Source organism: Hemitrygon akajei, chromosome 6 (assembly GCF_048418815.1).
Source record: "Hemitrygon akajei chromosome 6, sHemAka1.3, whole genome shotgun sequence".
In the NCBI taxonomy this organism is placed as follows: Eukaryota; Metazoa; Chordata; class Chondrichthyes; order Myliobatiformes; family Dasyatidae; genus Hemitrygon; species Hemitrygon akajei.
The window spans coordinates 36514147-36530569 of NC_133129.1; the positions used below are offsets into that span (position 1 = coordinate 36514147).

The 16423-nt window shown below is 42.0% G+C and overlaps 1 protein-coding gene across 1 annotated transcript in view; it reads right to left on the reverse strand.

The window, feature by feature from the left end:
• enpp6 (ectonucleotide pyrophosphatase/phosphodiesterase 6) overlaps positions 1 to 16119 on the reverse strand; it is a 56828-nt gene extending 40709 nt beyond the window's left edge. The window contains exons 1-3 of the mRNA XM_073048107.1: positions 15807 to 16119; positions 11710 to 11889; positions 6709 to 6820 (exon numbers count right to left, since the gene is read on the reverse strand). Of these exons, the coding sequence (XP_072904208.1) occupies positions 6709 to 6820; positions 11710 to 11889; positions 15807 to 16047 (533 nt within the window). The 5' untranslated portion in view covers positions 16048 to 16119. The remainder of the gene's footprint in view (positions 1 to 6708; positions 6821 to 11709; positions 11890 to 15806) is intronic.
• Positions 16120 to 16423: the final 304 nt, after the last annotated feature.

A 16423-nucleotide genomic window follows, 5' to 3' on the forward strand; every position in this document is an offset into this window, starting at 1 on the left:
ACTATCCCTAATCAGTCCCAGTCTATCCAAATACTTATATATCCAGTCTGTTATAACATCTTCCATTAAATTTCCCACGATTGATAACAGACTCACTGTCCTATGACTTCCTGACATATTCATAGAGCCTTTCTTAAACACTGCAACAGTGTTAGTTAACCATCAATTCTCCAGCCCCTCACCCGTGACTAAGGATGTTTTAAATACCTCTGCTAGGTCACCTGCTTTTCCTGCACTAGCCTCCCACAGGGTCCAAGGAAACACCTTGTCAGGCTCTGGCGATTTAGTCACCCAAAATTGCCTCAAGACAGCAAACACTTCCACCTCTGTAAACTGTACAGAACCTATGACCTCACTGCTGCATTTCCTCATATCTGTAGTCTGCGTCCATCTCCCAGGAAAATACAGGAGCAAAGAATCCATTTAAGATCTATTTCAGCTCCGCACTTGGATTACCACTCTGATCTTCCAGAGGATCAATTTTGTGCCCTGCTATCCTTCTGCTCTTACTATATCTGTAGAAGCTCTGAGGGTTCTCCTTCACCTTGTCCATTAGAGCAACTGCATCTTCTTTTAGCCCTCCTAATTTCCTTCTTAAGTGTTCTCTTGCATTTCTTACTCAACTGCTCTTGCCTGCCTATACCTGCCATGCACCTCCTTCTTTTCCCTTAACCAGGGTCTCAATATCCCTCTAAAAAAAGTCCATAAACCTGTTATACTTGCCTTTTATTCTGACAAGAACATACAAACTCTATACACTCAAAGTTTCACTCTTGAAAGCCTCCATTTACAGAGTACACCTTTGACAGAAAACAACTCATCTCAGTCCACATTTGCCAGATCCTTTATGAAAATTAGCCTTTCTCCATATAGAACCTCAACCCGAGGAGCAGACCTATGCTTTTCCATAATTACCTCAAAACTAATTATGATCAGTAGATGCAAGGCGTTCCCCTACACAAACCTGCCAAGTTTCATTCCCTAATAGGAGATCTGGTATCACACACTCTTTAGTTGGATCTCCATGTACTGATTAAGGAAACTTTCCTGAACACATCTGACAAACTCTTTCTCATCCAGCCCTTTTACAGTATGTGAGTCCCAGTCAATATGTGGCAAGATGAAACAACCTCTTGCTTCTTGTAACAGTCTGAGATTTCTCTACAATTTGCTCCACTAAATCTGACAGACTGTCGGGTGGTCTGTAACGTAATCTCATTAACATGATCATACCTCTTCACATAAAGCCTCACTAGACGAGCTCTCCAGGTTTTCCTGACTGAGCACTGCCGAGACATTTTCTGACTAATAATGCTACCCCTCCCCTTTAAACCTTCCCACTCTATCACTCGAAAACAACAGAACCTCTGAACATTGAGCTGCCGGTCCTGTCCCTCTTGCAACTAGGTCTCACTAAAAGCTGCAGTGTCATAATTCGGCATGCTGACCCGTGCCCTAGGCTCATCGGCCTTTCCTACAACACTCCTTACATTAAAATATACAGTGCTCAGAACGTTCGTCCTACTACACTCAGCCTTTTGATTCCCGGCCTTGTATGTAGGCTTATCAACTGTTTCCCGTCCCCTTGCAACTCAAGTTTAAAATAGCCCCGTGCAGCACTAGCAAACCTTCCCATTAAGATATTGGTCCCACTTCCAGTTCATATGCAAACCATCCCTTCTGTACAGGTCCCACCTTCCATGGGAGAGAAGCCAATGATCTAAAAATCTGAAGATCTCCCTCCTGCACTAATGCCTCATACAGTTGAGCTGTATGAGCTTCCCATTTCTGACCTCACTAGCTCATGGCATGGTGATGAGACCAGAGCCCTGGAGGTCCTGTTCTTTAACTTAGCACCTAGCTCCCAAAATTCACTTTGCAGGACTTCATCACTAGCCCTACAAATGTCATTGGTACCAATGTGGACCATAACCTGCAGCTGCTCAGCCTCCCATTAAGAATGCTGTGGACCTCCTTTCAGTTCCCCTAACCAATAAACCCCTTATCACTACAGTTCACTTCTTCTCCCCTCCACCTTCCTTTCTGAGCCACAGAGCCAGACTCATTGACAACAGTGGCTTTCCCCGTTAGATCATTTCTCCTCCTCCTCTCCTCCCCCCCCCCCACCCCCCACTCCCAACAGAATCCAAAGCAGAATTACCATTCTTGAGGAGAAAAGCCACAGGACTACTCAGCACATGCTGCCTATTCCCTTTCCCTCTCCTGTCCATCACCTAGGTACCTGCCTCCTACAACTTAGGGGTAGTTCCAATCTATCACCTCCTCATTCCCCAATGAGAGCTGAAGGTCATTGAGCTGCAGCTCCGATTCCTTAGCATGATATCTAAGGAGCGACAGCTCAGTGTACTTTGTGCTGATGTAGCAATCAGGAACATTGGAGGTCTCCCGAAGTTCCCACGTTCACACAATGAACATACCACTAACTCTAGGCCCATTCTCAGCACGCAAGCTATACACTAACAGTAAAAAAAATTACTGGAAACTTACTTAGAGACTGCATCTGTGCTTGCCCAAGTCTGTTGAGCTAAAGCCAGATCACTCTAACACTGCCCCACTCAAACAATGGCCACTCCAGTTACACCTCCCTTTTCTTTACATCTCTATACAAGTTCCAATATATACACACATTGAAAAAGAATTACTACAAGGATTTTTCTCATGTGCTTTGAGTACACTAGATGAGTTCATGTTCTTTAAGCATAAATCAGAACAGCTTTAGTATAATAATTGTATTCTGCATTATCATTAACTGAAAAGATGGCAACACAGTGTTTAAATTAACAGGTTAAAATTCAGAAGCCTAGACCATTCATCCAGAGACAATTCCAATTTTCCCTTCAGCAAGTGTAGAAATTATGCTCAAGTAATTAAATAAACCAGGAAGTGGTGGGGAATAAAAATTCTGCAATTCTTGCCTGCTCCATATGTGACTCTACACTCACCAGTGTGGTTGACCCTTCAGTTCAGGGTACTTTGTGGTAGACGTTAAATACTGGCATTGCCCACCGTGTCCACTTCCCATTAATAAGTATGTATATCAACCATGTCATATACAGTAACAGAAGAACTTAATATGGTACAGAATATGCTGTGGTAGCAATTCCCATGCCAATGTTCCTTGAATCCTCAACTATGTGAGGATTCAAAGGGAGCTCGTCAAAAGGCAATAGAAAGTTTTGGTTTTACGTTCATAAAAATCTAGGTCTTAGGATCACAAATCCAGTAATGTAATCACTACACCTTACTCTCCAAACAGGGATGTCTAATCTAATGGAAGTGGTATTGGAAGTCAATTAAAACTGAATGTTTCAGAGCTTTGGATCAAAATGAAAAACAAGGAAATCACCATTTCCCTCCTAAAAAAACTGTAGTTCTTCATTTCAGGCGAGCTTGAGACACAAATAGCAATGTGGATTACAAAATGAAACATTTACTGGCAAGAGCAGTTCAATAGTACCAGTTCTGACCAAAACGACTGAGCCATCAAGGACGTGTTGAACCTCCATCAGATCATGAGATAATCTATAGACCATAAGACATAGGAGCAAAACTAGACCATTTGGCCCATCAAGTCTGCTCTGCAAATTCAATCATGACTGATCCTTTTTTTTTTTTAAATCTCCTCCTCAACCCCAGTTCCCAGCCTGCTCCCTGTAACCTTTGATGCCATATCCAATCAAGAACCTATAATCTCTGCCTTAAGTACACCCAGTGAACTGGCCTCCACAGCTGCCTGTGGTAATAAACTCTACAAGTTCACCACCCTCTGGCTAAAGCAATTTCTCTGCATCTCTGCTTTAAATGGATGCCCCCTCTATCCTGAGGCTGTGTCCTCTTGCCCTAGACTCCCCCACCATGGCAAACATCCTTTCCACATCTACTCTGTCTAAGCCTTTCAACATTTGAAAGGTTTCGATGAGATTCTCCCCCCCCACCCCCCCATCCTTCTAAATTTCAGCGAGTACAGATCCAAAGCCATCAATTGATCCGCATATGATAACCCTTTCATTCCCGGAATCATCCTTGTGAACCTCCTCTGAACCTTCTCCAATGCCAGCACATCTTTTCTTAGATGAGGAACCCGAAACTGTTCACAATACTCAAGGTGAGGCCTCACCAGTGCCTTATAAAACCTCAGCATCACATCCCTGCCCTTGTATTCTAGACCTCTTGAAATGAATGCTAACATTGCATTTCCCTTCATCATCACCGACTCTACCCGCAAGTTAACCTTTAGGGTGTTCTGCTCAAGGACTCCCAAGTCCCTTTGCAATGCTGATCTTTGGATTTTCTCCCCATTTAGAAAATAGTCTGCACATTTATTTCTACCACCAAACTGCATGACTATGCATTTTCCAACATTGTATTTCATTCGCCACTCTCTTCCTCATTCTCCTAATCTGGCTAAATCCTTCTGCAGCCCATCTGTTTCCTCAATACTACCTGCTCCTCCACCAATCTTCATATCATGGCAAACTTGACAACAAAGCCATCTATTCCATCATCTAAATCATTAATATACAGCATAAAAAGATGCAGTTTCAACACCAGCCCCTGCAGAATACAACTAGTCACTGGCAGCCAACAAGTTTTTATTCCCACTTGCTGCCTCCGACCAATCAGCCAATGCTCTAACCATGCCAGTAACTTTCTTATAATACCATGGGCTCTTAACTTGATAAGCAGCCTCATGTGTGGCACCTTGTCAAAGGCCTTCTGAAAGTCCAAGTATGCAAAATCCACTGCATCCCTTTATCTATCCTACTTGGAATCTCCTCAAAGAATTCCAACAAGTTCATCAAGAAAGACATTCCCTTAAATGACTCAGTTTATATTGAGATAATCTGAAGCCTTGTCCTTATTAACTTGCCTATTAATGAGAAGCACTTCCAAGATAGAACAGCTTGAAATGTCAATAGTGCAGGTCCATTGGCCTGCTCAAAGCAAGAGCACATTTGGTGCATGGGCTCAAATTTGGATTTAATCAGGAGTAATTGATTTTTAGGAGATTTGGGTGCATTGGTATAGTCATATGAGGTTCTCTAGCATTACCTGGAGAAATCATGAAGTACAAGTAAGACTCCAAAAATGGGAAAGACAATCTTCATCGAGTGGAGATTGTTATACAGTACTGTCTGTACCAAAGGAATCATCGTGTGGCTCATGAAATATGTCCAGCATGATGGGCTACTTGCTGCCTGGAATAAGTCAATCCACGTTTTAAAGTCAAATGTCAACAAGAAATCAATGACTGGCAAGAGCAAAGTACATTTTGCAAATATCAACATTAAGGATGAGCACATTTCATAGCATAAAAACAAGCTGTTGCGATTGGCAACAGAAGAGGACGCAGATGCTCAAATCTGAAGCAAAAAAAAATCTGCTGAAGGAATTCAGTGTGGCTCAGGCGGCATGTGGGGAGAAAAAGTCCTAGGTTCAAGCTTGTCTTTTTCCCTCCATGTGAAGAAGAGGCCTGGGGCCAGCCCCACTGAACCGTAAAGGGGTGGCCATATGACCAAAAGGTTTGTTGGTGTACTATGGTGGCTGTCCATCATATCTGACAATGGCAGGGAAACCCTGTGCAGGACTGTTTTTAAATTGGAAAAGCCATTTCACTCAGACGGTTCCACTCTCTCAACCTCAGAAGTCTGGGTCCAGTGGCACGAGTAATCGTCACAACTGGGACCTCCCTTAGTGGCAGTGGATGATCGTGACTTCTTCTGTGCCTCTTCATGCCTTTTGCTCTCCTTCCTGGCCATTGGAACTCACTGTAGATCTCAACTGCCCAGTCCACTGCAGCTGACTTCGCATGCTAGGACAGGCATATTCCTATCTTGCTGGGGTACGAGGCCCGCCAACTACCCTCACCTATCGAAGCAGGGTACTGGGGTGTGGCTGCCATCTCATGAAAACAGCTACCTGGAGCCACAGGTGAGAGCTGGGTATCCGTTGGGGACCAAAGGGCTGCCCCAGACTGGTCACGACAAGCCCCTTCACCAGAGGTGCTAACCTTCCCTGGACACCCCGTACACCCCAGGATGGGGTAGCACCTCGGGTGAAGGGGATTGTCACGTTCAATCTGGTGCACTGTATTACTATCACAAAACAACAAATTTCACAACTAATGTCAGCAACCATAAAACAGACTCTGAAGAAAGAATTGTTGATGCTGCTTTGGGTCAAACTCCTGCATCAGGACTGATTCAGTTGCCTGTTCTCTTTCAGTAACTCCATCTGCCTTTCCACCAGCAGATTGCTTGTCCTTGTGATTGAAAACATGGAATGAAAAGACAGCACAAGAACTAGACTGAAAATGAGTGTTTCACTGAAGCATTCGGAAGTGGTAAAATAAAGCCCATGGAATGGTGGGAAAACTTGTATTTTCAGTCATCAGTGGCCACTCAAGTCCGCATTCACTTCCCTCAGCACCAAGTAGAAATCCTGTATATACAGATGACAGGTAGTTCAATACAAATGGAGCAGAAATGATAAAATATTAAGCTTCATGATGTAACTATATTAGCACTGTGGGAGGAGAATATTTGGCAGAACTAACTTCAGAGGTGATAAAACACAGGAAAGGATGCTCTCTAAGCCCATCATCTAGAAGGCCTCACCCAAAATAGGATGGCAAAAAATAAATATATCAAAGAAACAGTCCTCAAGTGCTATTTCAAGATGTCTTACCTCAAGTTATCAAGAGCATGTGAAACAGCAACCTCAATGTCTTGGTCAGATGGGTTATTGTAGTAATTTCGACAGTACGTTGGAGTCACATCCCGGATCTTAACCTCACAACCTAATAAAGAGAAAACAATTATTCTGTATGCTTCCTTTTTTACTTTAGCTTTAGAAAGTCACTTCTGCCCATCAGAGTTGCTTTAATTAGAAGTAACATGCCACAACAACAAACGTTTTGGTCACAGGCCCAGCACTTTAAAGTTTAGTTGGCGCTGAGCTCTAGGGGATAAGGGCAAGACCTTGTCTTCATATGCTGCCATGGTGCAGAGAAGACAGGCAGGCCTACGCCTAGGGCTTGGTTGGGGTAATAGTAGGGGAAAGGGGGATGAATTGGATATAGTGGCAGGAAAATGTTGGACAAAAGCCGAAGGCGATTTGCAGCTCAAATGTCAGGCAACGTGAAGTGTGGATGTTTACTGGGTGTAGGTGGTGGGCAGTGTGAAAAAAGAATTAGTTCAAGTGATCGGAGCTGTCTTGGGCTCACATTTATGCAATTATGTGGCAGTGACACCAGCAGTATACTTCATTAGGAGTTTGAGGAGAATTGGTATGTCAAAAAAGACTCCAGCAAATTTCTACAGAGGTGCTATGGACAGCATTCTGACCAACTACATCACTGTTTGGTACTTCAGCACCAATGTACAGAATCACAGGAGGCTGCAGAGGGTTGCAGACACTGGCAGCTCAGTCCTGGGCACAAACTTCCCCACCAAAGAACATTCGGAAAGGCTGGTGCCCCAAGGTGGCATTCATCATGAAGGACCCTTGCTAGCCGAGACATGCCTCTTCTCATTACCGTCAGGGAAGCGGTACAAGAGCCTGAAGACTCATGATCAATGCTTTAGGAACAGCTTCTTCCCCTCTGTCATCAGACTTCTGAATGGTCCATGAACACTACTGCACTCCTTATTTATCATTGTAATTTACAGTGATTTGGTATGCTAGCAATACTGCTGCTCAAAGCAACAAATTTCACAATGTTCATCTGTGACAACAAATCTGATTCTGATACCAATTCTACTAAAAAAATTAATTTAGGCAAAATTTTCACCCTTGCTCCCTATATATAAATAAACATTTGGACACATTCAACAAAACTCACTCCCAGCAGTGAGACAGGCATTGGAGGTAGAACTATAATTCAGAAGCCCCTAATATGAAACAGATTCAGTGAGCTAGGAGCTATGTTCATGTTGTATGATTCTTGTGACTCACTACAACCCTGAGTTACCGATCAGCCAACAATAAATTCTTTGAGGTACAATTAGATGAAAAGTTGGAGTATTATTTTCAATTATTGCATAAAATGTACACTGGCATGAAAGTAGATTACCTACTGAATGAAACAAAAGATTTCAATAGGGCACGTAAGAACCAGTGTGAAAGGACTTAGATCTCCAGATGTGGTATCCAGGGATCAAAGGCACAAGAGGAGGTTGTGTGCTGAGACCAGTTCAGCCTGGTGGCTTACTTCTGCACAGATGATTTTATGGTCATTCAACTCAGCTAATGTTACCATGTTCACCACTAAACCAACAAAGAAAAGGTTCAAAGAATTGCATTGCTTGTAAATTAACTATTTTTCTTGGTGAGATCTAGTGGCTCATGACACACATTAGATGAAATGGCAACCAAATTGGTTGTTGTAAGAGTTGCCCTTGAGTACATGATGTGATTGTTTACCAGATATATACTGAAGAGGTACACCACCACCTAACTTACTCATCAAGCCTAATCTTACTAATCAAATTATTTAAAAGTAAGAAATAACAAGGTTCCCAACATTTTCCCAAGCAGCACACCACTAGTCACTGGTCTCTAAACAAACTTTATCCAAGCATTGGTAGATCCTTTTCCACAGAATTCCCTCCAGTACTTTCCCAATTACTGATGTCAGGCTGGCTGGCCTGTAGTTCCTTGATTTGTCCTTGCTACCCGTGTTAAACAACAGCTCCTCAAGGGGCTCAGCAATTCCTCCTCCAGCCTCCCACAAAGACCAAGGATGCACTCGGTCAAGCCCTGGGGTTTTATCCACTTTAGTGCACTGTAAGGCTGCAAATACCTCCTGCCTGTCCTCCACAACTTCTCCACTGATTATCTTTATCTCTTGAATTGCTTCTTAGTGAATTCCACGGAGCTCTTCCTCCACCCCCCCCCCCCCCCCCCCCACCAAATTCAACAGGGAATTTGGACATTTCACCAGTGACTGCACATCCTGGGCCCAGAGCATCACAAGCACAACTGCTGGCTCAGGAGCTACTGAATGTGAAGAGATGCAAGCCTCATACGTCAGGACAATCTTAGCTAAGCAGTAGTGGAGTGGTCACCCAATCCACCACAATTTCTCCTCGGGACACAAAATGGATGGAACGCACAGACATACCTTTAGCACAGATCTGACATCTAAACCCCCTAACCTTCCAAATTTTTGAGTAATTTAATGGTGACTACATTACCAATTATCCATAAGCCCTCTGTTTTCAGTTTGGACAGGATAATGAAACTTCAGAATCCATTTGGCAAACAGATTTCCTGGTCTTTTCCATCAACATGTTTGAGGCAAGGTCATATAATATTATTTTACCAACACATTTTTCATAGTCTGCTAACCTCTACCATTAATCAGTCACCCCTTTCCTCAGAGACATACCTGCACTTAAAGAGTCTTCATCTTGCAAAATTCTTTTTGACGTTTTCCTGGAGTGATTTGGAACAGGAAGCTTAAATTTAATGTTAATCTGATGCACTGTTTTTCTAATGAGCTGTTCAACTTATTGCCTGGAGAATTTTAGTTTTCTTTCCATTTCTCAGAGCAAGGTTTTGACCATTTGGGAAATTACAATTTTGTTTCACAAGATTTAATGGCCTAGTGATTTTGAAAACGCTGCCTGGCCTGAAGATTCCTTTCTCTGTTAGCTCCACAAGGTCAAAAGTTGAGTTGTATTGTGTAATTCTCAAGACAAGGAGAACTGGAACATGAACTTAACATCTTTACTGATCACATTAAGTACCTGACTGTAATTCTCCCTGGCTCAGTTCGAAAAGCCTCGACTCTGCCCATGCTATAATAATGAGTCAAATGCTCTTCTTGCCAGCAAAGCATGTTCTACACCCAGTAAACTAGAGCTCATCAATACCCACGTTGCTGATATCATATCATCATATGATATTTATTTATTACATGCACATCAAAACATGTAGTGATATGCCTAATATTCCCTTAATATCTAAGCATTGCTTGTGTTAACAGCCAACATGCCCAAGGATATGCTGAGGGACAGCCCACAAGTGTTGCCATACATTCCAGCCCCAACATAGCCCACAGCGTACAACACATGACAACTAAACCCTAACCTGACCCCCAACTCCCCACCTGTTCTCCAAAACTATTACTATAAACCTAAAAATCACAAAGCCAGAACATTGGTGCACATTGCATCTCAGTACCATCTTGACCAGAAGACTACGTACACTATATTCATGCTGCACCCTACTGATCCTCTGTTCAAAGGGATCTCAAATGTTTAAATACACTATATCTCAATTTTCTGTACATATTTTAGAATTCACAACCCACTCCCAAGTCTTGCCTTTATCTCTATAGATACTTTCTGTCCTGCATATTATTGCTCACTCTCAGTTCAGATCTGTTAATTATTCCCAGGTTTAATCCTTATTGCTGGCTGGTGGATTCGTGGCATCGGCGCTGGACTTCGGAGCAAAGGTTCCCAAGTTCAAATCTAGCCAGCTCCCTCGCACACTTTCCATCCGTGCAGGGTTGAGTGTCGAACTAACAACTCGGCCTCGTAAAAACAAGAAAGCCTGCTAAAAAAACGTCGTCACGACGACGTCCTGATGACTCCACTATGGTGGAAAGGGAAGGCTGAAGAGAATGAGCGGGTGAAAATAAATCTATCTAGGTACTGTATGGGAACATACATATCAAGAAACAGGAGTAGTCCATGCAGTTTTTTATTCTTGCTCCACACTCAATCACAGCTGATCAGCACCACTTTCCTGTCCTAACCCATATCTCTCATTCCCTTCATATCTAAATATCTATTGAGATCCATTTTTTAAATATTGAGTAACTGAGACTCCACAACACCTCTTGGATAATGGATTCAAAAGATCTACCACCATCCAATTGAAGAACATTTTTCTTCATTTCTCTTCTGAAAGGGCAAATCTTCACTTTGAGCCTGATGCTGGTTCAAAACATCCCACCCATCAGCACCTTCTGTACATTTAAATGAAATAATCTCTCATTCTTCTGAACTCTGAAAGGGAGTGCCAAACACACTGCATCCCACTCTCTCACTCTACCCAGTTTCTACACTCCACAACCAATCTACAGCTCATCTCCAGTCCGTCTATTCTCTCTTCATACAACTGTCCTGCCATTCCAGGAATCAGTTTGGGAAAGCTTCTCCACATTCCCTCTGTTACAAGCATATCCTTCCTTAGAAATGGAGGCCAGGTTGTCCCAGGCAAGTCCTTTACACAGAAAGTGGTGGGCATGTGGCCCAGTCAGGTGTGTTGGTACAGACAGATAATTAGGGTTGTTAAAAAAACTCTTAGATATGGACATAGATAATAGAAAAATAGAGGGTTAAGTAGGAGGGATTGAGCGTTGATTAGGTTAAAAGGTTGGCACAACATTGTGGGCCAGAGGCCTGTACTGTGCTATAATGTTCTATGTTCTATTCACTTAGCCCTTGAAATCTCTACAACTTCCTCAGTCCCATAACTACCTAAGAGTGTGCCATTAGTAAATTTGGATTTACAGTATTGATTTGCTTTTCTAAATCACTGATAAAAATTGTGAAGCACCTATATTCAGCACTTCAATACCCTAGTCAGTTGTTTGAACAATTCAGTGTACATTGGCTCTGTTAAACTACTCATGAGATGGGTGGAAAGGCTGATGTGATCTAAAGTACTAACCTGGCCAGTAATACATGTAAACATTTCTGTTGTTCTTCATCATGGAAACCCAAATGGGTTCCGATGCATCCCACCACATAGGGAGCCGGCTGTCTGCATTCTCACCGATCAGGAAGGACTTGTTTGTTTTCTCATCCCACATGTAATTTCCAACCATCTGGTGCACTTCACAATGATGTCCTGCAAGGTGCACACACAAAGCATAATAAACAGGAAGTATTCTTAATGTTCACTAGACTGTAATACATCCATCAGCTTGAGCAATAATAAAAAATAATAGACAAGAGAAAATCTGCAGTTGCTGAAACCCAAGCAACGCACACAAAATGCTGGAGGAACTCAGCAGGCCAGGCAGCATCCATGGAAAAGAGTACAGTGGGCATTTCAGGCCAAAACCCTTTGGCAGGACTGGAGAAAAAAAAAGCTGAGGACTAGATTTAAAAGGTGAGGGGGGGGGGGGGAGTGGAAAGAGGAGAGAGAAACACAAGGTGATAGATGAAACCTGAAGGACAAGGGGATGAAGTAAAGAGCTGGGAAGTAAATTGGTGAAAGAGACAGAAGATCATGGAAGAAAGAGAAGTGGGGGAGGAACATCAGAGAGAGGGAACGGGGATGGGCAAATGATAAAGGAGAGGGAGGGGCATTATCAGAAGTTTGAGAAATCGATGTTCATGCATTCAGGTTGGAAGCTACCCAAACAGAATAAAAGGTGTTGTTCCTTCAACCTAAGTGTGGCCTCATCACAACAGTGGAGGAGGCCATGGATAGACATATCAGAATGGGAATAGGAAGTGGAATTAAAATGGGTGGCCACTGGGAGTTCCCACTTTTTCTGTTGAATGATAAGCAAATAAATAATAAGCAAATTTACTGATTGCAGCTTTATGTAATCTGTGTCTTCGTTAGCATTAATATCTTTTAACTGATCAATTTTCAATGTGTAAAAACATAAAAGATATTTTTCCAACATATTCACTCACAGGCCCTGAAGTACACTCAGTAGCCACTTTATTTGGTACAGGATTAGAACCCAGTCTGGGCTTCTGCTGCTATAGCCCATCCACTTCAACATGCTATGTATTTAGAGATACTCATTTGCACACCGTTGTTCTAACATGTGGTTATTTGAGTTTCTGTTGCCTTCCTGTCAGTTTGTACCAGACTGGCCATTCTCCTCTGACATCTCTGATCAACATTTCACCAACAGAATTACTACTCACTGGATTTTTAAAAATTTTTTCACACCATTTTTTGTAAATTCTAGAGACTGTTGTGCTTGAAAATCCCAGATCAGCAGTTTCTGAGATACTGAAGTCACCCTTTCTGGCACCAACAATCACTCCACGGTCAAGGTCACTTAGATTCCATTTCTTCCTCTTTCTGATAGTCCGAACAACACCTGAACCTTTTGACCATGTCTGCACGCTTTCATGCATTGAGTTGCTGCCACATGACTGGCTGATTAGATATTTCTATTATCGGGCAGCTGTTTAGGTGTACCTAATAAAGTGGCCACTGTATGTATATCAATTTGCAATGCGTAAAAATATAAAGGTACTTTTCCGACATCATCACTGATTAGTGGATCTGAAGTATATTCTAATAGACACAGGGAAATTGATCCTTTGCTGTGAGAGTTAAAGTAAATGAAAATAATTATTTAGAAGAGGTCTCCTACTTAAACACCTTTTGCTGAACTCACCAACTTTTGCTGAAGTCAATTGTGGAATTTGATTATGATCTTGACAACAATCAGCTAACTCAGCATTGTTCAGGAATCAAACCTGTGGACTCTGTAAATTATCAACTGCACATAACTAATTTCCTCCTGTCATCCCAGGAGCCTTGTGGATGTTTAATAATTTTACTTTCTACACAACCCATCCTTCATTCATTTCCACTGAACCCATTAGCCTTATCGAGAAGTTGTTACATTAATGGGTGTCAGCTGTGGCTCAGTTGGTAAAGCTCATGGGTTCAAGTTGCATCCCGAAAATTTGAAAGGCAAATAAAATCATGCAGTTGTGAAAATGCTACACAGAGGCGCAGCTTTTTTTTTAAAAAAACTTATATGTAAAGCTGGGTATTTTCTCAGGTATATGTAAAAGATCTTTATTGAGGGAGAGCAGGAGGGTGTTTATTCCTGTCTGGGCCAATAACTACCTTCAAAACCAAAACACAGTAACAGATTATTTGATCATTATCATAATGTGCTCACTGCATTTGACATTCAACAATTGCCACACTTCAAATGAATGCAACAAATTCAAATTGGATGCAACATTATTTAGAATATAAAGGTCATGAATCGTTCATCTTTTTTTAAACTTAAGGCTAATGGAAAGAATCCACTGAACATTTCAACAGTTCAGGCTTCTAGCTGGGTCTTCTTCAGAAGGGAGTTTCTGAAAATGTATGTTGGGTTTACCAGCATCTGAGATCCCATTCCACAGCGTACAGGGACAGCAACTTTCCTGTAAACATCGGGCTGTGAACCTACCAGCAGAACTACATTCTTCTTTCAGCAATGCAACATTGTAGACCACTTCTTGCATTGCCAATCATGGATTCAGTCATGACTTTTTCATTGTTTGAATAATTTAAATACAATTTATATTTTGCGTGTTGTCTATATCTACCTGCCTGTGACGCTGCTACAAGCTGTTCATTGCACCTCTACTTCATCATATGTGTATCCACGATAATAAATTGGACTTGATGAAAGAAAGACCAACTGAGGCATCACTGATAGGGCAGGAGAGTCAGAATCACTATCTAGAAGTTATTTTAAATTTATACTTTTAGGGGCACAATATAACGGATGCAAGATTAATTTATGACAGACAGACAGACATACTTTATTGATCCCGAGGGAAATTGGGTTTCCTTACAGCCGCACCAACCAAGAATAGTGCAGAACTATAGCAATATAAAACTATAAATAAATAATAATAAGTTAATCATGCCAAGTGGAAATAAGTCCAGGACCAGCCTATTGGCTCAGGGTGTCTGACACTCCGAGGGAGGAGTTGTAAAGATGCTTACATGAGCGTCTCCCATTTTGCCTGCATTCCACCCACAGCCAAAGCGCTTCCTATCCATGAACCAGCTCGACTGGCTACTAAATGTTGTAATTGTACACGAGTTTATCACTTTTTCTGACTTCCTCTTAGCACTACGCTCCGTATGAGAATCTTGCCCCCTTTAACCCTTTCCCCTTAAACCTATGCCCCCCCCCCCAACGTTAAGACTTTCCTTCGGAAAAATGTTATCTGTGCCCCTTGCATTTTATAAGGTCACCCGTCAGCTTCCAACATTAGCAAGGGATACGCAGACGGTGCTGGTAAAACGCACCGAGGTGAAGGATCAGCCATAAACGCGGATGAATTGCACAACGGGCTCTAAGTGCCAAATAACCTCCTCCTGTTCTAATGTTTAGTGCTTAGTGCTTCCCCCTTAAGTCCCTTTGCCCACTGGGACATAGTCACCACCCATCCCCTGTGTTCTGAACTCTGATATCTTCTCATATTTCATTCGGCATTTGAGGGACTAAAAGCAAGAAAATGTTTGCGTAATTAAACCTCACAGAAACCCATTCCCCCAGCAGTTGTTTCTTTCGCTACAGTTGGGCTGAATGGATGCCAGTTTCTCAGTTCCCCTCGGAGAGGCTTTGTATAATTCAGAAACTGTCGATGGCGCCTATCGGAAAAGGCAACAACCCCCAACAAGATTCCCAATCAGTGTAAAGCGAATTCAACATGTGGTCGTTTTAATCACGTTACTTGCGCCAAAATAACCAGTTATATAAGTTGGCAGGGTGCGTGAACATTCAACCCAATCCATATTTATAAATAACACGTTTATAAATGATTATCAGTTAGTACAATTTAATATTAAATTGTAATTAAATCTTTGCTACATATTATTCAACATTTAAAAGTCAGTATACCATTTTACAGGTTTTTAAAAACTAATTGTCTGATTTTTTTTTTGTTTTTCACAGATCTAACGTGGTCATCTAATTTTTTTGTTTTGATGTCCCGAGAGTGTTTCCCCGTACGAAAATTCACGCCACCTCCTTTCTGCAGATCACTTACCAGTCATGAGGGAGTAGTAATTGGGATACGAATTGCTGGGAAAGTCCGGAGTTAGGTACTGGGCTTTGATGCCCATCTCTATGATCTCTCGGAACCCCGGCAAATTCTGCAGCTCCGTCTCATTGATGTAATCATGGCGAAAGCCATCTATCAGGAAAACGAGCAGTTTTCGGCCCGCGAGACATGGAGTGAAGAGACAGACTATCAAAACGATGACGCTCAGAGCTGCATGCCTACCCATGGTAATCCCAGGCTACGCCGCAGTGATGTTGGCACTGGGTAGATGCAGACTACAGACTGATATGAAGAAGAGTTGATAGTTCAGCTATCTATAAAGGGAGGGGACGTGAAGCATACCAGAGTTCAGATAAAGGAAAAAAAAAGTACGTGCACACTAATCAGCGTTATTTTAATCCAAAATTCATAGGGAAATAGGTTGACTTCTATTAAATAAAAGAGTACATTTATATTATAGTGTAATTAAACTATTGGACTAGTAATCCAGTGTTAGAAAAATGGAAACAATTATTTTGGATGTAGTATTTTCTACCCAAAAAGCACAATGACATTTCATTTTTCTCTTTTGAACCAAGAATGCTGAAGTTTATACAAGTGGT